The sequence below is a fragment of the Pogoniulus pusillus genome, chromosome Z, assembly GCF_015220805.1.
Source record: "Pogoniulus pusillus isolate bPogPus1 chromosome Z, bPogPus1.pri, whole genome shotgun sequence".
NCBI lineage: Eukaryota > Metazoa > Chordata > Aves > Piciformes > Lybiidae > Pogoniulus > Pogoniulus pusillus.
In genome coordinates this window covers 50,674,993-50,698,675 of record NC_087309.1, presented here as the reverse complement: position 1 = coordinate 50,698,675, position 23,683 = coordinate 50,674,993, and the positions used below count along the sequence as shown (strand labels likewise).

General features: G+C 41.2%; 2 protein-coding genes across 2 annotated transcripts in view; one reads left to right on the top strand and one right to left on the bottom strand.

Moving 5' to 3' along the window:
- Window positions 1-23,683, top strand: part of IQGAP2 (IQ motif containing GTPase activating protein 2) — a 144,925-nt gene that overhangs the window by 85,344 nt on the left and 35,898 nt on the right. The window contains exons 8-15 of the mRNA XM_064176455.1: window positions 6,653-6,831; window positions 7,502-7,589; window positions 8,151-8,314; window positions 8,865-8,952; window positions 11,364-11,527; window positions 12,071-12,231; window positions 14,967-15,091; window positions 17,077-17,240. Of these exons, the coding sequence (XP_064032525.1) occupies window positions 6,653-6,831; window positions 7,502-7,589; window positions 8,151-8,314; window positions 8,865-8,952; window positions 11,364-11,527; window positions 12,071-12,231; window positions 14,967-15,091; window positions 17,077-17,240 (1,133 nt within the window). The remainder of the gene's footprint in view (window positions 1-6,652; window positions 6,832-7,501; window positions 7,590-8,150; window positions 8,315-8,864; window positions 8,953-11,363; window positions 11,528-12,070; window positions 12,232-14,966; window positions 15,092-17,076; window positions 17,241-23,683) is intronic.
- On the bottom strand, window positions 19,668-23,555 carry LOC135193028 (proteinase-activated receptor 3-like). Its single transcript, XM_064176454.1, has 2 exons — window positions 23,367-23,555; window positions 19,668-21,739 (listed from the first exon to the last, which is right to left on the bottom strand). The coding sequence occupies exons 1-2, from the start codon at window positions 23,422-23,424 to the stop codon at window positions 20,652-20,654; spliced, it is 1,146 nt and encodes a 381-aa protein (XP_064032524.1). The 5' UTR covers window positions 23,425-23,555; the 3' UTR covers window positions 19,668-20,651.

The window sequence follows — 23,683 nt, the reverse complement described above, 5'->3', positions numbered from 1 at the left end:
TGTGTCTGATTGATGGCATGTGACTCACAGCATAGTAAAACTCCCATTGGAGGGTGCATCTTACTGGTGTGCCCAAATAAGCTTTTGCTTTTTAGGGGGATTGATGCTCAGTCATGATCCCTTTGAGTCTGTCTTCGGGCGCAGAGGAATCAAATGAGGTTCAACAAAAACAAGCGCAGAGTCCTGCACTTGGGAAAGAATAATAAACTGCATCAGTACAGGTTGGGATGTAATCTGCTGGAAAGCAGCCTTTTGGAGAGGGACCTGGGAGTCCTGGTGGATAACAAGTTAACCATGGCACAGCAGTGTGCCCTTGTTGCCAAGAAGGCCAATGGGATCCTGGCTCGTGTTAAGAAGAGTGTATCCAGCAGATCAAGGGAGGTTCTCCTTCCTTTATACTCTCCCCTAATGAGACCTCATCTTGAATAGTGCATCCAGTTTTGGGATCCCTAGTTTGAGGGACAGGGATCTGCTGGAGAGGGTCCAGCGGAGGTCTACAAGGATGATTAGGGGACTGGAGGGCATGGCTTATGAGGAGAGGCGGAGGGACCTGGGGCTTTTTGGTCTGGAGAAGAGAAGGTTGAGAGGGTATTTAATAAATGTTTATAAACATCTGAGGGCTGGGTGTCAGGGCAGGGCGGGACAGGCTCTTCTCCCTTGCTCCCTGTGATAGGACAAGGAGCAGTGGGTGTAAGTTGCAGCACAGGAGGTTCCACCTCAACACAAGGGGGAACTTCTTTACTGTAAGGATCACAGAGCACTGGAACAGGCTCCCCAGAGAGATTGTGGAGTCTCCTTCTCTGGAGACTTTCAAGGCCTGTCTGGATGCATTCCTCTGTGATCTGTGCTAGATTGTGTGGTCCTACTCTGGCAGGGAGTTGGACTCGATGATCAGTTTGGGTGCCTTCCAACCCCTAACATGCTGCAATCCTGTGAATAGCTCCCACTCAAAAAAAACAATGGTGATTTCTTTTTTTTGCTGCCCAAACCTGCCCATCTGTAAGTCAATGTTTTCTCCATTTGGCTTTCTTTCTGGAATTAATGGATATATTTAATATAAATAAATAAAAGTTTTAAGTTAAGTGACATGAAATATGTCCACTTAAGTCCATACTTGAGCTTTGGTTATTTTGTTCAAAATTCCAGGTTGCTTTAGAGAGGCAAAGTGAAGGACAGAAGGGCTGTCTTTGAGTATGCTCAATAGCACAGAGAGTCAGTGATGAAAAAACACAACAGTACTGTACTCTGTGTATCAGAAGGTAGAGGGAATAAAAGCTTCATTATAATTAAATGCCACTGTAACTTTTTTAAACCTTGCAAAGTAGCATAATTCAAGCAAGCTGATTCGTGCTGTTATGTAATGTGCTGAAATTTCCAGACCCTAACTTAAAACACACTTCCTCATGTTGATTCATATGTACGTCTTGAAGCACCTTTAATATGTGCATGCTTCTGCAAAGTTAGTTCCTAACATAACTGCCTTTGGAAGTCGGGCTACTTCATCTCCTTTTTAAGCAAATTTACACAGATTCAGTGACTACCAAGCACTTTTCCAGGGAGCTTCCTTCCTTTCTTTCTTCCACAAAGATTAAAGTGTTGTGGCTTCCTTCTCTGAAAGCTTGTTATATTGTATGTGGGGGGCTTCCTTTAGTTTCTGAAGTGTTTTTGGTGTTCCATAGAGAATTAGTGTTTCCTGAAACTTATTCTATCCTTCTGGGCAAAGAGTGTGCTGTAGATAACATGTCTGGCTCCAGAACAGGAAACATCTGCTAAGGGGGACCCTCATGCACTAGTGAGATGGGATGTGGAGATCCTGATGGAAGGAGGAGTCCACCACCCTGCTTCCAAAATGGAATAAGCAAAGGATGAAGTTAAATCACTGCTGATGATTCCTGATGCACTGTCAGCAGTAGCATACATCAATGTGAAAAGAGAAAGCTTAAGGGCTTTCAAAGCAAGTTTCTTCTGCAAGTAAAACCTAGACAAGCTACTGTGGTGATAAATGTTGAGTTGTGATGTGTTTCTTCATTGGGGTAAGCTCTAGATAAATATTTATCTGAAATCAGACTCCTTTATTTTGCCTCTAGACAGTAGTTGGGGGTGTCTTTCTCATGAAGGTACAGATAGATTGTAGATGTCACAAAAATCTTGCATTTAGACTGGTCCCAGGGCCAAATGTCTACAGGAAATATCCAGGGAGTGTCTTAACCATTACTCTACATGTAATTCAGATAGAAGTGGGTTTGATTTTTGTGTGTTCATATATGTTTGCTGTGTGGGTGTGCTAGTTTGAAGCAGGGTAGAATGTTGTGGTGAGAAAAACTAGACCATAGGCTGTGAAAGGAAAACAATGGTGATGTCTACTTCCCTCAGAGTCTCGCTGAAGAAGAATGTAAACATTAGATAACACTCTGGCCATTTTGACTTCATTCTCTGGCTGGGCTTTGACTGAGCTGCATCTCCTTAACCTCACCTGCCACTCACCTTTGCTTCTTAACCTCTTGGCTGAACCTCTGTTCTTCCTTAGGACTGGGGTAAGGTTGAGAGGGGCAGGGGGAAGGTGCAGAGGTGGTTGAGAGCCCCTCCTGGGGACTCAGGTTTCTGGGAGGGGAGCTGTGTTTCTGTATTACCTTTTCATTTGTATATTTCTGTCTATAACTGTATATACTGTAAATATCTGCTTGCATATTGTGCTAGCTGTAAATAAATAGCTTCATTTATATTCCCAGAGCCAGCTGAGACTAGTCTGGGTGACTTCTAAAGTGTGGGGGCCCACCACCACAGTGGGGAAAAGAGCTTTTTTGACTCTCAAAACTTTTCAGTCAAGCACTTTTTAAGTAATTGAAGTTTCCTTCTTTTCTGAAACAAAAGACTTAATACTTAAGCTGGTCAATAGCTGTGATGAATCTTGTGGCAATAACACTTTGGAACCCTGCAAAACCCTTTGGGTATTCTTTCTTCACATTTGATATTTGCTATCCCATGGCTTTGCAGGTAACGGAAGTAATGACCATTACAGAATCACAGGATTCATCAGGTTGAAAAGGACCTTTAAGATCAAGTCCAACACATCACCCAACACCTTCTAATTGACTAAACCATGGCACTAAGTGCCTCATCCAGCCTCTTTTTAAACACATCCAGTGATGGTGACTCCATCACCTCTAAGGGCAGCCTGTTCCAATGGCCAATCACTCTTTCTGTGAAGATTTCTTCCTACTATCCAGCCTAAACCTGCTGTGGTGCTGTTTGAGGCTGTCCTCTTGTTCTGTTACTGGTTGCCTGGCAGAAGAGACTAACCCCCACCAGGCTACAATCTGCTTTCAGGTAGCTATAGAGAGCAGTAAGGTCTCCCCTGAGCCTCCTCTTCTCCAAGGTGAACAACCCCAGCTCCCTTCAGCCACTCCTCATAGGGCTTCTGCTCCAGCCCCCTCACCAGCCTTGGTGCCCTTCTCTGGACATGCTCAGGCACCTCATCATCTTTTTTAAATAGAGAGGCCCAGAACTGGACACAGTACTCAGGTGTGGCTGTGATGGTTTTGGAGTTATTCCCTGCCTCCCCTCCCCCTCCCCCCATGTGTTATGAAATATAGACTCAGCCTGCTGGAAATTAAGGAATGAAGGTTTATGTTTACAGCTTAGCACAAAATGCAAGCAGATATTTACAATATATACAACTATATGCAGAAATATACAAGTCAAAGAAAGTAATACAGAAACACAGTACCCCTCCCAGAAATCACAGTCCCCAGGAAGGGCTCTGAACCACCCTTCCACCCCTCCACCTTATCCCAGAGTATGCCTGGTGTGCATAGGTGAGTTTGAAGGATCATCAAGGGGAGATAGAAGCAGAATTAGTTGGATAACACAGCAAAAGCCCGGGAAGGAAAGTACAGGCACTGACTGCGACAGATAGAGACTCTCACACACTGTCTTGTCTGTGTGTTCTTGCTTTTAAACATCTCAACAAGCCTATGAATGAAGCAGACATCACCATTGTTTTCTTTTCACAGCCTATGATCTAATTTTTTTCATTAAAATATGATAATTAGCCTCAAACCAGCACAGTGGCCTAACCAGTGCAGAGTACAGGGGCAGAATGACTTCCCTGCTCCTGCTGGCCACGCTATTCCTGATGCACGCCAGGATGGCATTGGTCTTCTTGGTCACCTGGGCACACTGCAGGTTTGTACTCAGTTATCTGTCAACCAGTACCCCTAGGTCCCTCTGCCTGGCTGCACTCTAGTCACTCTGTCTGCAGCCTGTAGCACTGCATGGGATTGTTGTGGCCAAAATGCAGAACCCGGCACTTAGACTTGTTAAAACTCATGGCACTGAACTGTGCCCACCCATCCAGCCTGTCCAGGTCCCTCTGCAAAGCTCTCCTACCCTCTAACGGATCAAGACTTGCTCCCAACTTGCTGTTGTCTGCAAACTTACTGATGCTGGACTCAATCCCCTTGTCAAGATCATCAGTGAACATGTTAAACAAGACCGGGCACACCACTAGTGACTGTCAACTGGATGTGGCACCACTCGCCACCACTCCCTGGGCTTGGCCATCTATCCAGTTCTTAGCCTGACACTGAATGTCCCTGTCCAAGCAAAGGGCTATGAGCTTTGCCAGCAGTTTGCTATGGCAGACAGTGTCAAAAACCTTGGTGAAGTCCAAGTAGACTACATCCACAGCCTTCCCCACACCCACCAAGCACGTAACCTGATCATAAAAAAGAGATGAGGTTGGTCAAACAGGACCTGCCCCTCATTAACCCATGCTGGCTGGGTCTGATCCCTTGTCCATCCTGTAGGTGCACTATGATTGCACTCAAGATGATCTGTTCCATTGTCTTGCACGGCACTGGGGTCAGGCTGACAGGTCTGTAATTTCCTGCATCCTCCTTCCAACCCTTCTTGTGGATGGGCACCACACTGGCCAGCCAGGACTGTCAATAAATTATGGAGAGTGGCTTGATGAACTCATCTGCCAGCTCTCTTATCACCCTAGGGTGGATCCCATCTGGTTCCATAGACTTGTGAGGATCCAAGAGGTTCAACAGGTCCCTAACTGCTTCCTCCTGGATTACAGGGCAGCTGTTCTTCTTCTCAACCCCACCTACCAGCTCAGGAGGCAGCTGCCCTGAAGACTACCTGTCTTACTATTGGCAGTGAAGGTGTCAAGTACCTCTGCCTTTTCCTCATCTCTAGTTACTACATTCCCCTCCTTGTCCAACAGAGAGTGGAGGTTTTTCTTGCCCCTCTTTTCTCATTAATTTATTTACAGAAACATTTCTTATTATCTTTCACTGCAGTGTCCAGTCTAAGTTCTAACTGGGCTTTGGCCTCTCTAGTTTTCATCCTATGTGACCTGGACACATTTTAAAGTTTTTCCTAAGTTCCCTCCCCCTCTTTCCAAAGGTGAGATGCCCTCTTTTCTTTCCCCTTAATATCTTCAGAAGTCTCTCATCCATCCAGGCTGGTCCCTGCCAGCTCTGCCTTTGGCACATCAGCACAGCCATTCCTGCACATTCAAGATTTCTTTCTTGAAGTAGGTCCAACCTTGCTGGACCTTTTTGTTTTTAAGGGCTGTTTCCCAAGGTACCCTCTCAGTTAGTTCCTTAAGCAAAGTCTGCCCTCTGGAAGTCCAGTGTGGATGCTTCTCCTACCTTCACTGAATGTCGAAAGCTTTATTATTTCATGGTCACTGCACCCCAGACAGCCTCTGACCACCACAGCTCCCACCAGCCTTTCTCTATTCGTAAACAGCAGCTTGAGCAGAGCCTCACGCCAGTAGGCTGGCTCACCAGCTGGGTCAGGAAGCTGTCCTCCATATGCTCTAAAAACCTTGTAGACTGCCCCGTCTGCTGTGTCAATTTCACAGCAGACATCTGGCAGGTTAAAGTCTCCTACAAGAACAAGGGCTGGTGATCCTGAAACATCCTGCAGCTGTCTATAGAATAGTACCTCCAACTTCTCTTCCTGGTTGAGTGGCTTGTAACAGACTCCAACCAGTATGTCACTCTTGTTGGTCTGCCCTGTGACTTCTGCCAACAGGCACTCTATCTGCTCATCATTCTTTAGCTCTGTGGCATCAATCACAGCCATTACATCACTGTTTCTGGTCTCCTAGCTGCTCATGGAGATCCTTAGTTAGGAAAGGAATCTTAACTGCACCCTACCTAGGGAGCCTTTCTGGAGAGCAAGTTTCATGAATTTTTAATTTCCTTATTCTTGTGTATTATCTTTCAGATATGCAGTAAGTTTAGAAAATACTTTTATGACTCACATCTTTATAGCTATGAAAACAGCTTTAATAGAGAATTTACCAAATAGTCTTTCAAATGCTGCATATAACTGCCCTCTAAATGACATAAGACTTGAGGTACATTTTATTTTTCATGTTTTGTTTCTTGTCAGTAGAACAGTGGCTCCCAGCTGGGAGAAAGGAGAGAACAAAATGGATAGCAACGTGCCACCTATAGAAAACAGTGCTTTTGTTGCTGCAGTGTGAGGGATGCTTAGGACTGAGATGTTTGTAGGGAATATATAGATTGTTGAATACATATTGCACACTTGTTTAAAGTAAATTGGATAAAGCAGTGCTGGGTTTGAATGTTTTGCATCTTGAAATTTAGGATTGTGTTTTTACTTCTAGTGCATGCAGCAGTAATTGCAATTAATGAAGCTATTGAGAAGGGAATAGCTGAGCAAACCATTGCAACTCTGAGAAACCCAAATGCAATGCTGCTAAACATTGATGAGGAACTTGCACAGGACTATCAAAATGAACTCTTTGAAGCTAAAAGGAGAAAAGAATCAAATGCAAGGCTTAAGGTAGTGGTATTTTATTAGCTCTCCTAATAAACATGTTGCTTCCAATGCCATAGTATTACCATTTCAAAAATAAACTTGATTTTTTTTTTCCTAATTGCATTAATTTTTTAAACCCCAACACTTTCAGACCAAATAAAATAAATAAGGGTAATGACAGAAGCCAACAGCAAATTTTATGTAATATGATTAATATGAGCATGATGTAGCTTAACTTTGAAAGCATAAAATACTGAAACACTGAAAACAAAAAATGGTTTTCTTGTATCAGCTGCTTTAGGAAAAAAAAAACCCAACAAAATTTGTATTACAGAAGTTGCAAAAAGAATTATGCCATTTTTTAGGATAACCTCTGTCACAGATCTTTAATGTGAAATCATTTAGTTTGTGTTTTTTTTGTTTGGTGTGTTTGTTTTTTTTTCACATGAGAACGAATGCTTTCCATAGTTGAAAAATGCTCTGCTATGTTTGCATGGCTATTTTATGGGAATCAGAAAGTGCTTTAAATATTGCATAGCCACTGCCAAGTGCTAATTTCTCCAGTTGTGTGGTCAACAAATTCCTTTACAAACACATTCAGCAAATATTTCAGCTCATGCAAATTTAACCTCTCTGCTAACAGCTTTTCATTCTGCAGTTATTGTGTATACTGTCAACAATTTTGTTTTCTTAGAACGGAACAATCTCTGAAGAAGAGAGAGACGTCTATGAAGAGCTGCTGACACAAGCTGAGATTCAAGGCAATATCAATAAGATAAACAGTAAGCCATTATGGATCCTTATGGAAGTGTGCACTTAATGTGATCTCCTGGTTTCCTGCTGAATGTGACTTATATCCTCATGAACAAACAAAATATTTCTATGGAAACTTATAAAACATGCATAATTAGTGAATATCTGTCCACAACAGTGTTTTCTTGCTGCTCCTTCTCTGCTTATCTTGGGAGGGGGCTGATGTCTGTGTTTGTGTTTTTTGCTGTAAGGACTCCTCAGTTCAGAATCAAATCATTTATTGCCTGCTCTGTTTCCTTATGTTTGAGTTTCTTTTATGTGCAGAATGCTGGAAATTTTGACCCCCTTCTATATATAGCTGACATTCATTCATAAACTTACAGCTCACTGTGTTTGAACTGCTCCCACATGGGGCTGTACAGAGCCAGAGAGTCCTTTTTCAGGACTGGTCTTGATACAGATAATCCTCTGCTGGAGAATGATTGCCATTCTAGCTGACTTTTACCAAAAATGAGACGCTGACAGCAATGGATTTTTTTTTCCCTCCTCAAAAGTGTATTTGCTGTTTATAAGCATTGTTTTCATTTCAGTTCACATAGCTTTAGTCCAAGTGAATGAGGCTATTGACCGGCAAGATGAAGTGGCACTGATGGCAGGTTTGAACCGTCCTGCTCTAAGCCTGCTTGAAGTTCTGCCACAAAATTCCTCATGGTACCTATTGCAATTGTGTGAATCTAAAGAACAGAAAATGCAGGTAATTGAATGGAACAGGTACTATGCATTAGATTGCATTTTTTTAAACTCTTTTTTTTAGTTGATTTTAATCCAGAGAGAAATTGATTTTACTCCACCTTCAACATCACTTCTGAAACAGTTTTACAAAAGTTTTAGAATAACAGATTTGCTATGAATTGACACCAAAATCAAAGCCAAAGGGCTTTTGCTCTAAAGAGCATGATGCCTTTATAAGTAGCTACTAACCAAGATAGAAGACTAAAATCTGAGATTCAGTATGCAACCCCTATTACTCTGCTTTCTTTAGAAAATAAGTCATAATTCTAGTACAACAAAAGGCAATATTGAATCATTAACAGCAAATGCAAGAGTCAATCAAGTTCAGAGGAGAAAATAATTTTGAGTAAGATTAAAATCACAGGACAAGATTAATGCTGTGTTCACTGTGACATTATATTTGATGCACAGTGGATAGTACAATCAAATCTCAGTGTCCTGTCAAGGGGTTTTATCCCTTATTTCCCATCAAACTTAAAAGCATAATTAAATCTGTTTTTCTGATCTATTAGATAGCAGGGGTTCCAAATATGCTCGACAAAAGTGAAATACAGAGAGAAGTTAGTGTTGCCAATGTGGAAGCTGAGGCTCACAAGCTTAGTGAGTAACTGTTTTAATACTCATTTTTCACTCTTGCTGTTTAATTGCGTTAAGCTGATTAACTGAATCCCCATTTTTTGCACATAAACAAGGTTCCTCAAGTGGAAACCTCGTATGCTGCATTTTATTTTTGTGACTGTTCTCAGTGTCATGATTGTCAAGTCATCAACCTATGCTGCATTGGAAATGCTTTCACCTTATGTTGCTAATCCTTTTTCTCCTTTGAGTAATTTGAGCCACTGGGAAGCACACTGCCTAAAACTGAAGACAATGCATGACTTGATGGCTTGAACAAATACTTATTTATTAGTGCCATATTAATCCTCACATGGTAGTGATGGCCATCCCTATAGAGTGATCCCATGAAAGAATATTTTGCAATCATATAATCAGGATTTGAAGGTACTACAAGGATCATCTAGTTCCAACCACCCTGCCATGGGCAGGGACACCCTACCCTAAGTCAGGCTGGCCAGACCCAACATCACATCACAGAGGAAAGCTATTCTTTCTTTTAAACACACATCTACATCCAGCTTGGTCATAGCCTACTATAAACGTTCCAAGACACAAGTTACAGTATGTGGAAAAAATACAGTTAAGGGGGATCTAAATTTGCAGTGCATGTACTGCTGCTTTTGGCTGGAAACTTCTTTGCTAGAAGTTCAGCTTTGGTTAAACTACTGCCATTTTTGTGCTACATCTGGGCATGGCTTAGTGGCTGTTTTGTCTCTGGCATTATTTTCAATGCTGTAAATCCAGGCTGATTGCTTTTGTACTGCAATATACAAGGTGTACTGCAGGGTCAGCTTAAGCTGCAAGTTTGACTCACTACCTCAAACGTTATCCTCTTTTAGACTGGTTAGGTATGGTGAGCAGTGTTTTTAGAGAAAGTGTTGCTCCTTGGTAAAGGAAACAAGGAGGGAAACTGTTATGCATGCAAAGCAGTTACAGTGATCTGGGGAGCAACTTATTTCTGCTTCATTTGAAACAGGAAAATAGTGGGGTTTGTTATTGGAACGTGAACAGTGTAATGCATTTTGCAAACTGCATGCTCAGTTCCGAAATTACAAATCAGTAGTGTGGTTATTGACTACACAGCTAGTCTAGCCCATTTGTGGACTCTGACTCTTTCTCTTTGCTCTTTTGTCTAAAAAACTATGCATGACATAGCTTTTAGAGCCTTTCCTTATTCTGACCTTGGGAACAGTCAACAGAGAGCTTTCAAGAACAACATGGACTCACACGACCATGCTTCAGAGCAATGGAAATGAGGCAAGGGGCTTATGTAGACAGCCCTGGTTTAGGTTTTAAAAGTCTTCATGTTTTTTAATAAGATCTGAGTGTCACTGCATACATGAACTGTGGATAGTATCTGCTGTGCCAGCAGTCTTGTACAGACTTGAGCTGTCAGTGATGACTAAAAACATTCCCTGAATAATAGCATACAGCAAAGCCATAACACAGGGTGGAGGAGACAGTGGTTATTTTGCTGATGGAAATGACAATTACATAAATTGTTGTTCTTTACTCTGCCACTTACACTCTAACCTTCAAGATTGCTTCCCTTTGTGCAAGACCAGAGCAGTACAACACATCGCTGGGTGCATCTTGCCTGGATTTCTTCAGACTTGGCTCCCCCAGTGTGAAAATACAGTGGCTGTGACTAAGCTAAGGGTGTTGTAAGGTTACCGTGGCTGCCCGAGCAGGAAATTTTTGGTTTCTCTGACAGGGTTCAAATATCTACTGAAGTCAGTCCAGCAAGTGAAATGGGTGGAGGTATTCACATATTGAAAAAGGTACTCATACTTCCTGTGTGGTGGCCTGTTTAATTTGAAATTTGATCTATAGAGAAGGGGATCATTTCTAGATGGTAGTACTTGTGAGGACTGATCTTCCAGGCTGCAAGACAAATGAACAGGTGATGGCATGCAGAGGAAGTCCTAGAAGCCATAGCATATGGTTTTTCATCAGACGAGCCACTGAAAATCCCAACTGCCCAACATACTTAGCTGATTTCTACCAAGTCTCCTGAAATGGACAATAAAAATGTCATTGGTGTTGCAGAAAAGCTTGTTTCAGCTCTCAGCAGGACCTAAATCAGCTGGCTGGGGAATGAAAGCATGGCACAGAAGGGAAGGAGCATTTGGAGTGAAGGAAGACTGAGGCACTGTAGCTCATGTACCCAGCAATATGTGCCACGAGCATACCAAGGAGAAATGTGAGGTCTTTCTGTGTTAGGATGAGGTCAGCTCCTTGTTTACCTTCAACATTAAACAGCCTCTAATATCTAAAAGTCCAGAAAATTTAAATTCCTTCAGTCAATTATTTGCTGCATACCTTTGAATGCATCGTTCAGCAGTTGTCTTGAAGAATCTCACACAAATATGTTTTTCCCTGCTGTTCTCTAGAACTTATAGCAGTTGACAATATCAATACTGCAATTCGTAACTGTGATCCTAGTAAAACACTGGTTGCACTGATGAAACCGGAGGCACAGCTGCCTGTTGTTCACTCATTTGCTGCTGCTGTCTATCAGATTGAACTGTTCAACCTCCAACAACAGAATGCTGTGGTAAGAGTGAAAAAGCTTACAACCTGCTCATTGATGTTACATAGTCAAACCACGAAAGAGCACAGCCGTAGCTCGTTGCTGTGTAAAACCAAACTTAATTCTCTTGCCATGGTGTTACGTATTGCATGAATGGCTTTGGTTGAATGGGTTATACACAGTTACAGAGTTTATTTCTTAACACACTTTGCTCTGTCTGAGCTCTTGTGTTGCAACAAATCAACTGACATTTTTTAAATTGTTGCATGCTCTTAATGAGTACTAACTCTCTTTCATACATTGTGTAGAAAAGTAGTCCCCTAATATGAGTGTAAGACCGGAATGGTTGGGGTTATGGAGTAAAAGAAGGAAAGGCTGAAGGGGTGTGTAACAAACCCACTAAGCTCTACCACCGGTGTTATGTTAATCCAGCATGCTTGTGACTAGCGTATTTGCCAAGATGTTTAAATCAAGTCCATTTCCTAGGTGGCATCTAGACTGTGTAACTCAAACTTTGTTACACTGCTTGTTTAGCTTCCTGACTCCAGTTACATTATTGTCCTACAGAACTACCTGGCACATGATGAACTGTCTATTGCAGTAGAAATGTTGTCAGCTGTTGTATTGCTAAACCAGGCCTTGGAAAACAAGGACATCCTAACAGTAAAGAACCATCTCAGAAACCCATGCATTGGCTTCAATAATCTGGAAGAGGAAAACTTTCAACGGTAAAAGTTCGTTTTGTCTTGTCTGGATGAGACTTGGCAACCTCTGCAAAAGGATATGTAGGCATTTTTCTAGGTGGGCTGTCCTGTATTGTGGCAATGAAGTTGAAAAAGAGATAAACTTGTGCTGTAAAAGGGACAATGTGACGATTGCCTTACTAGCTGCGTACCCAAAATATTACCTAGGAGTACAAGCAATCAGGCAACCTCAGATGTTTAAGGACAGAGGATATGTGAGGTTCAGGGGAAATATTTGCAGAAAGTAAACTTCAAGATCTGAGGAGAATTTTTGCAGGCACTAAAACTTGAGCAACTGTAGCTGAAAACTGTTAATCAGTAACCTCTCTGCAATTCTGAAGATGATCTTTGGACTGAGGTAATGTGTAATGCCTTTAGGTCAAGGAGGTCCCTCAAGCCACGGCTAATAGCTTTTATTTTTTTGCTTGAAAACTGCAAAGACTTCAAAAAGTAGATCAGCCCTGCTTGCTAAAAAGCTGAGTACAACTCTGTGGCACATATGCATGTTCAGCACTAAATTACAGCCTTTGCTCAGCTGCCAGCTGTTTGCACCACTATGTGCCTGACTTGTCACAGCTATGTGCCACTGCTACCTCTGCGCTTTTTTGTGTATCTGCAAAAAGTAATAAGCAACACTATGATTTCTGTGGGATCCTGAGCCACCAGTGTGGAGTGGAGATCAGAGGCATGAGCACTAGCCTATGGTTACAGGTGGTGGAAGCCTCCATGTGCTGCTGGAAGGCATTACTAGGCAAAAGAGACAGCAGCAGCTGAAGTTCTTCACCAGCCTCACAGGGGACATGAATCTGAGAGAGGCCCTTGCTAGGTGTCTCAGAGCTGGAAGGACAGTCAGAATAGGAGTAAGAGGCCACCCTTTTCACTAGGAGAGTAAAATTATCTGCCACATGGCCTTTGTTGATATGAGGTGTCGCTTGTGGGCAAGAGAAGCAATGTTGCAAATACACAGAAATGTATTCCAAAGTGTTCACAAGTGTAGCATTTTGGGATGGTGCTTCTGTGACAAGATCTTTAGGTTAACCTGCCAGTCTGTACAAATGAAACACTAGGAATACTCAAGGGAAAATAAAAGGGAAAAAAAATACACTGTGTGAGTGACAGAGCATTGAAATTGGCTGCCCAGAGAGGTTGTGGAGTTTCCATCTCTGGAGACTTTCAAAACCCCCCTCAGTGCATTCCTGTGCTGCATGTTCTAAATGAACCTGCTTTAGCAGGGCTTTTAGGCCCTTTCTAACACCTACCATGCTGCGATTGTTCAGAAGATCAAAGAATCAACGAGGTTGGAAGAGACCTCCAAGATTATCCAGTCCAACCTAGCACCCAGCCCTAGCCAGTCATCTAGACCATGGCACTAAGTGCCTCATCCAGGCTTTTCTTCAACACATCCAGGGACGGTGACTCCACCACCTCCCTGGGCAGCCCATTCCAATGGTAAATCACTCTCTCTGTGAAGAACTTCCTCCTAACATCCAACCTATACTTCCCCCGGCATTGTGCGCATTGGAGCAGAGAATAAAATAGGGCTTTGATATGGTGTTACTGGCAGCTCTACATTGAATATTGCAGCAAGCTTTGGTGCAAAATCCCAGAAAGAATACAGTGGAATGAGTAAAATTTTAATGAGAGAGATGGTGATCAATGGCTCTCTACCAGAATCAATGAATTTGTTTGGGATGTGTTTCCAAGAAGAGAAATGTTTGGAGAAATATTAAATAGGGGTGTGTGCTGTGGACAATAATAAACGTTACTAGCTCCTCTCCTAACTCAGGTTCTTATTTTCTTATGAGAATTGGAGTAAGTAAAACTTGGATGCTATCAAGCATAAGGTTAAAATACATTTAAGGAATTGCAATCTCACAAAACACTTAAATAGTAGTATCAAGAGTGGGTAAATGAACGGAGCATAGGACACGTTTGCCACTATTAAAGTGACACATAGCCACCAACTTGGGAACCTCTTAAACAGAGGCTGTAGAATGCTGATAGGGTAAATTAGAGCAGGAAATTATGGTTCTCTTCTGTATTTTTTTCCTGGCACCATTAATTGCTCAGGCTTCTGTTGGAAATAGAATACAGACATTTGATTTGACATATTGTGGCAGTTCTATGCTTGATCCAGGAATCTGAAAATTCTTTAGCTTAGATGTGAGTTTACTGTGAAGGTTTCCACTTCTTCTTGTTCTGTGGTCCTTTTAAGAGTAGATGCAGGGTACAGACCCTGTCCTTGGAGGACCATGAGTTGTGGGAGAACAATGCAATTTTTCATTCCATTCCTCTGCATATGGCCTATCATCCTACCTGTGGAGGGAGCATGGAGGTAGCAGGAGGTGCTGCTACCTGATGCTAGGGCAGAAATTCTGGTATTTGACTTAGCTGAGCACAGGCTATCCAAATTCATCCGTGGCACCATGTCCCATGTGTGTATTACCATCACCCCACATTTCCAAGAAGAGCGCTTTGAGTACAGGGCAATTTTTTCAGTTACTGAAATGCATGTGTACCAGCAACGCAGCTTATGTGTCTCTACCATTTCTGGCAAGAGATGAGTATCTGAAATTAATTCACTGAAAAAAATCCAAACAAACAAACAAAAAAAAACCACCCACAAAGGTACTGCATAACTGATAATGTGTCTCACTAATTCTTTATGGCAGTTTATCTTGTGTATGAAATACACTTACGTATTTTATATCTTCTTATAGTTATGCTGATACACTATTGTCTATTAAGTCAGAGGCTTCATCTCAAGGCCAAGACTATTTAAGCTGGAATGATATCCAGAACTGCATTGACATGGTTAATATACAAATTCAAGACGAAAATGAAAGTAAGTAATTCTCCCTCTACGCTGCCTGCAGAGGTGATACTCTGGTTTTTGGTACACAGACTTCTGTGCTGAATGGCCTTCTGTAGGCATCCTTTGAGAGAGAAGCACATTAAATGACTGTGAATGCCCATTGGTCTTTAAAAGTCCTTGAAGTACTCCTGGCTATATTGTGGTTGGCTGAAAGACATTGTAGGGTGCCTGTGTTCTGCAGAAATGCCTTGGTTCTGCCCACTTGCCAGTGTGCAATACCTTTCAGTATTTCATGAAATGGTCTTGCTTTTGGGATTTTGCAGAAGTGTTAAGCAAAGAGCATACTGGAAGAGAGGAGAAGAAATTATAGGCAAAGTACTGTGGAAGTTTTGTAATCGTCAGTGATTTCCAAATCCTTGTTTTTCAGAAGGGAGTTGCCCAGAAGTTTTTCAGTGCAATTACCTGTACTGCTCTCTGTTTAGATAATTTGTCTTTCTATCCGAGAGCAGCTTCTTATGCCCACTTTTTCTAACATAAGAGGACGTAGAGCTCACTTTTTAAGCTGAATGTAGTTGCATTGCCCCTCAAGGATGGTGTTACATTAAATGGGATAACTGATCATCTGGGCTTCAGAAATGCTTAAGGACCAAGTTTCTCCACTGGTTATAGAAGTAAGCTTTTGTTTTTTTTCCCACGCTGAAATCTGAGGACATCAAGTTATGCCCAGTTTGCTGGAGCATGGAAAGGTGAGGGCAGCTTTCAGACTGCTTGCCCTTGGGGAAGCAGTCTGGCCTATAATCTGAGAGCATTTGCAAGACAAACTCTTTCCAGGGTGACAGTGATGCATGGTGTGTGCCCTTCCCACACTGCCATCAGTGTCATGTGGTTTTATACTGGAAAGAGAAGCTTTATATTACAGAAATGCTAAAGCTGACTGGACTGTCACTTCCCGGATCTAGACAAGTTGTTGCTGTGGATCCTTATGGCTTACTCAAAATGTGTGCACTCTGGCCGAGTAGGCTGCTGAGCAGTTAATTTTCCCAACATCACTTTTTTGTCTGAATCTCTGCAATCATTAGGAGTGGTCTTGCACTAGGAGAGTTGGTCTTCAGTACTAAAATAGCTGCACTTTGTTTCAGTGACACTGACACTCTCTCTTTGGCAGCACCCCAGAAAAACTATTCATTCACAGAGTATTATGAGGGCATGGATCTGTGACTCCCACTAGCTGGGCTATGCTGGGACTGAGAGAGACCAGGTCAGAAGTGGTCTGCTATGCCTCAGAAGTGATGAGGAATCTCTTGAGTGATGCCTTTCAGGAGTGGCTTTAGGAAGAAAGTATTCTGAGGCCATGATTCATCTCTGTTCAGGAGTAAAAGGAAATATTTTTTTTTTAATGTTGAGACTAGTTTGGGGGGAAAAAAAAAAAGAAGCTTTATTAAATAGACTGGGCCATGTTCCTTGCCAACTTGAAATCCTGAGTGGCACTGGTCTGAACAACTAAATGATTTATCTTAAGGTTAACATTATCAGATTAAGCTGAAATGTAAAGAAATGAGAGCAACTTGGTATGTAAAGATTAGTTGGAAAGTCTGTGAGTATGTTTGACCAAATCAGGGTTTCATGTAGTCTGGTCTGAAATCACTTGAAAACTAGTCTTTCAGCACTGTGGGCCAACGTGTAGATCAGCATATTGAGGTGTGACACCCAGCCTTTCCTTAGGTTTCACTTAGATACTCTCACCCTAGAAGTAGGGAAGTTTGTTTTCATTTTTCTTAGTAAGTATTTTAATGAAAAGGTTTAAGTAGATTAATGCATAGCTATGACAGAAAGAAAAGCTTCAACTTATTAGCTTCACAAGAATATCTGAGCGAAAATAATCATAAATCCGCTGCTGTCGCTGCCTCTGCTTCTTGTTACTGATCTTTCTGTTCTTCACGTTACTGCTTGTACCTGATATTTGATAACTTGCATCTTTCTCCGATAACTACATCTTTCACTTTTCCATTTCACAGGAATCATTGCAATTGGCCACATTAATGAAGCAATTGATCAAGGAAATCCTAAGAAAACTCTGGAAACCCTGCTATTGCCCACAGCCAAGCTACAAGATGTGAGACCAGTAAATGCAAGGCATTATCAGGATGTTCTGCACCATGCCAAAACACAGAAATGCAAGGTTAGAGAGCTTTAAATCTTGTGGTGTTTTGTTCTGATTTTTTTTTTGTTTGAGGTTTTGTTCATGGTGGTTTTTTTTCCAGATGTGAAATGCTAATTCTTTTTCCTTACATGTATGTCCATGTCTTATTTTCCTGATGTTTGGATGAGCTGTACCAGTGGGATTGTAAACAAGACAATAACAAACTGATGCTAAAAGTAACTTTCCCTTACAACTTATTCTGACTGGCAAAATGAATTAATTCTCAATTTATTAATACTAAAACATGATCTGTATGTGTTCCTACTTACTATTAATGTTACTTATTTTTAATTCTGCTAGGTTGCTGCAGTTACTATAAAAGGTGAGCACCAGTGAATTTTTGCAAGGATCTAATTAACAGACTGTCAGGCAGGCAGTTACAACTTGAATGGGAATTCAGATTTTTCCCAGGAAGGTGGCACAGTCATGCTGAAGAACTCCTGGAGTTCCTTAAGAAACCTCTGGGACATACTTTGAGGAATTTCAGATGCTTAAATGTGATTACGTATTCATAGTGGAGCTTCGCATGTATTTGTGTTCTGGCTTTATCGTGTAACAAGAAGCTGACTGTCTTGTATGTGCCTTCAATTTAAACCTACCTCGGCAGGATATTGCTATCTGCTTCCCCCAAAGCAGTGCCCTGGTTAGCATCACAGCTCAGGAAATCATAAACAAAGATCAGCCTAACAGCTTGCAGGGTCTGACTGAACAAAAGATTAGCTAAAGCTACTAAGACAGCACTTTAAAATGTCTAGATGCTTAAAATTCATGTAATGCATTCCTAAAGCAATATAACCAACTGGAGCAAGTCCTTGAACTTTGGCTTGTACAAATATCTTTCCAGTTATCTTGCTACTCTGTGTAGGAGCTGTGCAATTGCTTCCACAGTCCACTGCCACAGCTTTCTAAAAGCATTTGCACATTTCAATTTCTTGCTTGGGTTCCCAGGCAAGGGCTGGTTTCACTAAGCTCTGGATCCTGCAAATCTTCCCTTCTTGTTATGTGTGCTGGGCAAGATTTAGTGCATACTGACTACCTTTATTGTCCCAGAGGGACCAAGGTTGGTATATAATTGCAGCAATTGTCCATGCCAGTGGAGGCTGCATGGTACTGGCCCAGGACATGCTATAGCCTTAGCATATGCCTAGTGAGTCGGACTGTCATTGAGGCAGAGATCTACAGTCCCCAGGTGTCTATGTGTCTGCATATAGCACCCTGCTTTGACTTGCTTTTGCTAGCTGCTACTGTGCTCCCTGGGAGGAAGCCTGTTGCCTACTCCTAAGCCTGTGTGATTCTGCTGGCAGGAAACAAGCTTTGGAGCAAAAACTGCACAATCTCTTCAAAATACTTTCATTCAGTTATTTCTGATGTTCCCAGAGATTCTTCCTGGCCTTTCTCTCCTGAAGAATTTTGTTTCTGAAGTCTCTTAATAACTATTTAAAACATCTCCACAAACAGGAGTGTTGTCCCTGTTTGGGAAGAAAGCAAGACACTGTACAGTATTTATAGCGATTCATTAGTCTGACTTACTCTCTAGGCTGGACATCACCATTCTTCGGGCAAAAATATTATTTAGATTGAGCTTTCCTTAAAAATAATTAAAAATTAACAACAATTTTTACATACTTAAAGACAGCACCCTCCCGACAAACAACACAACACAAACCCCAAATCAGTGAAACTGTCTAAAGTTTCTCTGTTCCCCACTTTCAACAACACCCATTTATAAAGATTTGCCTTTAATTGTATTGAGCATATTTTAAGACTGAGCTGCAGTAAAAAGAAGTATTTGATTTACAAGGATCAAATAGGTCTGCCTGTGAACTTCTTGTGCTCCTCAGTGTCTGGAAAAACACGTGGGTCAAACCGGCTCACTTATTCTGACCAGCTTACTGTCACAACTCTGTAACTGCGGTGGCTGTGGAGAAATAGTATGCACCCAAACCTCCCAATCCTTGTTAAAAGTCTTAATCTCATATCACATCTACTTGCTCCTTGTTTGAAATTGAAAATGTAAACCTGATATTTTTTTCTTTTATCTTAAAATTCAGTTTCTAACAGTTCTTAAGGCCATTTCAAATGAGATGCATTCACATCACAGTGAAAAGAAACTCTGTGTTAAGAGAATGTGTTATGGATATCTGAAAAACAGATAGGACAAACTCAGAAATGGTTCCTGTGTTACCTCTTTTCCTCTTTTGTTTTTGGTTTGTGTGACAGGCACACGGTTTTTCACAGTTAGGTTTTATATTTACAATAGTTGTGTAACATCTGGATTATTTAAAAGTTACCTTTAAAGTCTGATCTCATGCATATTGAGGGGAAAGTCATGATTAAAACTTACATAAACTAGGAGACAGAAGAAATTGAAAAGGGGGAGTCTTACCAGGCTGCAAATTGCTTGAAGGCTTTTTCCAGTGCAAATTATTTTATTAGTGAAGGTTTTTACAACACTGTTATCAAACGGATGTAAAACATTTTTGTCATCCCTGTTTTACTACATGCTGTAGTTACAAACGCCTACCACTGAGCTCATTGAGTACATATGTAGCATTTCAGTTTCTGTGAGCATCCAAGTTGACCTTCTGCTTTATTACCATGAACAATCAATCATTTGTAACACTGTAGGTATTTCCTGTGAGGATGTGGAAATAGAGAATACTACAAAACAGCTTCCCCATTTTGCTTACTGAACAAGAATAATACGTGTCTGGATTCACGCTGATAAGGGATATCTCTCGGCAATCCTCATGAGATAGAGGAGCACAGGCGCTGACGAAGTGGAAGAACAAGTCTGCAGTGCAAATCTGGTTAAGCAGCCTCATAGGAGATGCTTCCTTGAAAGTGTTTGGCTCTATCTGATTTACTGCTCCTAGAACCTGTAGGGACTCTATTTCCAACATCCAGGGTAGTATTTTCTCTTGGCTATGTGACAGGAAGCTTCTGCAAAGCTCAGCAGCTCCCAGGCACATAAAAAGTGCTTATACTTGTTTCAGTTTCCACTGGGCCAAAAACTTATTTACACATCACTGCTCCTGCAGTGGTTGTGGGCTGAGAGCAAATCTGAAGTATTTGGAAATCATTAATTGGCCTGCAGCTGCTGTTCAGATACTGATTCCTCTTCTGGTGGTGACTGATAACTTGGTTTCCTCTCCATGGCTGTGAAAGCAATCTCAGAAGGAAATGGAGGTGCGGAGTCATTTCCGTGAATCCTGGTACTCCAGGTCATAAAACCATACAGCTGGAATATCTGTAGATGTTCCTCGTGTGTGGAAGCAAATAAATTTTACTGAGACTGTCTTTTCTAGCACTTTTTAAGTTTAATTGTTGCACCTGAGATTTGTTTGTATACAAAACTATAATTCCACTAATATAAATACAGAAGTAATGTCACTTTTCCCTGGATATTTTAACCATTGTTAGATAAATATTGGATTGACTTCTAATCTTTGACATCAGAAAATAAAGGAAAGGATCAAGACAACTGTTTAAGCTGCTGAGGCATAAAGCAACTAGATAAAAAGAATACAAGCTATCTGTGTTGTAATAGTAATAGTTGATGTGATGGATAATAAGGATAATATTGCTTGGCACAAAGCAAATAGCAAAGATGACAAGGATCAAAAGACTGACTTTAACATACCAGAACCATTCCTGAGTCTTGAGTGTTCGTATAATTGACACATAGCAGAAGACAATAGTTGCAAGAGGTATTAAAAAACCAAAGATGGCCAAAGAAATGTAGTAGTAGAACTGGAAGGAAGATACTTTTTCACAGGTGTCATGGACATCGTGGCAGGTGTAAATGCCCAGTTGTTTCACATAATAGCTTTGCTGCATTATGCAAAGTGGGAGCATGTACAAGAAGACGATGATCCACACAGTAGCACAGACCACAATGGCGTAGGCACGTTTTGGCAGGCTCTTGTAGGTGAAGGGATGAACAATGGCCACGTAGCGGCTAACACTGATGCACGTGAGCAGCAGAATGGAGCAGTACATGTTGCCATAAAACACTGCGGTGGTGGTTCGGCACATCATTTCCCCAAAAATCCAGTTGTTCCCATTGATGTGGTACACTATTTTGAAAGGCAGCACAATGCAGAAGAGCAGATCTGAAACTGCCAAGTTTGTGTAGAGGATGGCAGTGCAGACAGACCGGATCCTGAACAGCAGCATCCACAAAATGATGGCGTTAGATGGTATCCCCAATAAAACAGCACTGAGGTAAACAAGAGGTATTAGTTTAGTGCTCAAAGAGCTGGTCAGGTATTCCACTGTGGTGTTGTTCACTTCTACTACAGTGGAGTAATTTGACTTTTCTGAAAAGCATTTGTGCTCTTTGATGTGGACGGTGGTTGTCTCCCCTTCTAGAGCATAAGGGGGAATGTAATCGTAGTCTCTTGCTGAAATTCCACGGAAAGTCTTGATAAGAGACACGGTTTTAATTGCAGAACCATTCAGTGAAAGTTCTGAAGCTTTAAAAAAAAAAAAAAATAGAGGTTTAGAAATGTTAACAAGGCCAAGCCATGGGTTTAACAATATAATTCACCTTCAGACATAGAGAAAAGTCAACATCTCCCTGTGAAAAGCAAAGTATGTTTTAAAGGCTTGTTGACGTTCCCTATTGCATTGGATTTTCATATCAAATGTACTCAAGGAGACAATCTTCACTTTCATCACATGCCCAACCTTAAAAATAGAGCATTAAACTGATCTTTCCCTATTTTAGCATGTTTTCAGTAGTCTTTGGGGAAAAACAGTATCAGACATTTGTGTAATGTTTATCATCTGTAGTGGGCTCTTCCCAGTAGTGGCAATATTGCTAAATCATCATATAAGTAGCATCCTTGGTGTAGGCTTGATCAGAATTTCTAAAGCAAATAGCTGTATTATTCTGATCACTTCATGGCTGAAAAGCATGATGGTAGAAGACGCCAAAAGCGTTGTCTGGCCTAATTGAGACCAAAACTTTCAAATCAGAAAATTCAACCCACAAAGTTTTTGTCTCATATCAAATTAATGTTATTCTTCAGCTTCTGACTAAACCTGACCTTTGCAGCTTCTCAAATGAAAGGAAAGGCAGTGACTTTTAAGACATTAAGGCTAATGCTTTGGTTGATCTAGACCAAATTTACTGATAAGTGAATAAAACTTCTCATGCAGCAGGCAAATTTTCAGTAGTAAACATCATTAGTACATGAGCAAAGCCAATGATGACACACTGTAATGCCTGTTCCTTAGAGAACTCTGTAGAGACCCTGACATTTCCAGATGAAGCACGAATGTGTGTAAAGTACTCCTAACACCATGTGTTGCAAAACAGATATGTAATGAATTTGGTCACTTAAAAAATTCCTTAGCTGAGTTTATTGCTAAAAGACTTAAGCTTAGAGCATGTATTTTGAAAATGGAATTTAGAAGCAAACTGAAATAAGGATAAAACCTGAGGGTCTCTCTTTTGCCGCTACATAAGTTTATCAATGACTACTGGAAACTTTCTGAGATGATGATTAGTAGACTGCATCCCTTTTAATAATTTTCTGCATGGTTAATCCAGAAAGTTAATTTTGTTTTTGTTTAGAAGAGATACATATGCATGTGCATGCATGTATCTCTTGTGTGTGTATATATGTATATATTTTTAAAGAGCTTTTTAAATGTGCTTGGCTTAAAACCAGCTTTAATCCCAGTGAGAGGGGAAAAAAACAGCTGCTTACTTGATCTTTTGGTTATTTTTGTCACAATAGTTCTCAGAATGCTTTCTTCTAATAGCACTATCTGTGAAGTCATAGTTCTGTTGAATGTTCCTAAGCAGAAAGAACAAGATTCTACAGGTTTAACATTATCATACCACTACAGAAACACTGGAGAGAAGATATGTCTTAAGTAAGCACAGAAAGATCCCTTAAATAAAAGTTCTTATGGAGAGTGGAGTGAAGTAAAGTGTCACTGAAATGGAATAAAAATATGCCTCAAGTGAGACTTCCTGTAGTTTTCTGTAATAAGGCATGTACAGCCCATTTCAGGTGGACATTAAAACGTTATCAATAAGCCCATATTATTTATTCAGATATGGAATAGATACAGAAACAAGGAACTTACCTGTTGTGAAAGGACTGGAGGTGAGAGAGAGTAGTCCAATGAAAACGAGTGTCTTCATTGTAGTACGTGAAATCCTGCCAGCCAAACAACGATGCTGCTCTAGTTCATCTCAGGAGGCCTCCTGTGGGGGATTTCTGCCCCCCCTGTAGGGGACTAAAGGATGATTGATCGGTCTTTCAGAAGCATCCTGTAGGCATGAGGTTTATGGTAAGGAGCTAGTTTGTTCTTTTGTCTAGTACAGCAAGAGGGTGTGACGTTTCCAAATATGCACACATGACTCAGTTTCAGTCTCTGCCCAACACAGAGATAAAATTGCT

What these genes read in the sequence shown, in the direction of transcription:
- LOC135193028 (XM_064176454.1), bottom strand. Translation starts at nt 23,424, where the DNA reads ATGAAGACACTCGTTTTCATTGGACTACTCTCTCTCACCTCCAGTCCT. An exon ending in CTCCAGTCCTTTCACAACAG is followed by an intron (nt 21,740 to 23,366) that starts GTAAGTTCCTTG and finishes TTTTTTTTAAAG; the next exon opens with CTTCAGAACTTTCACTGAAT.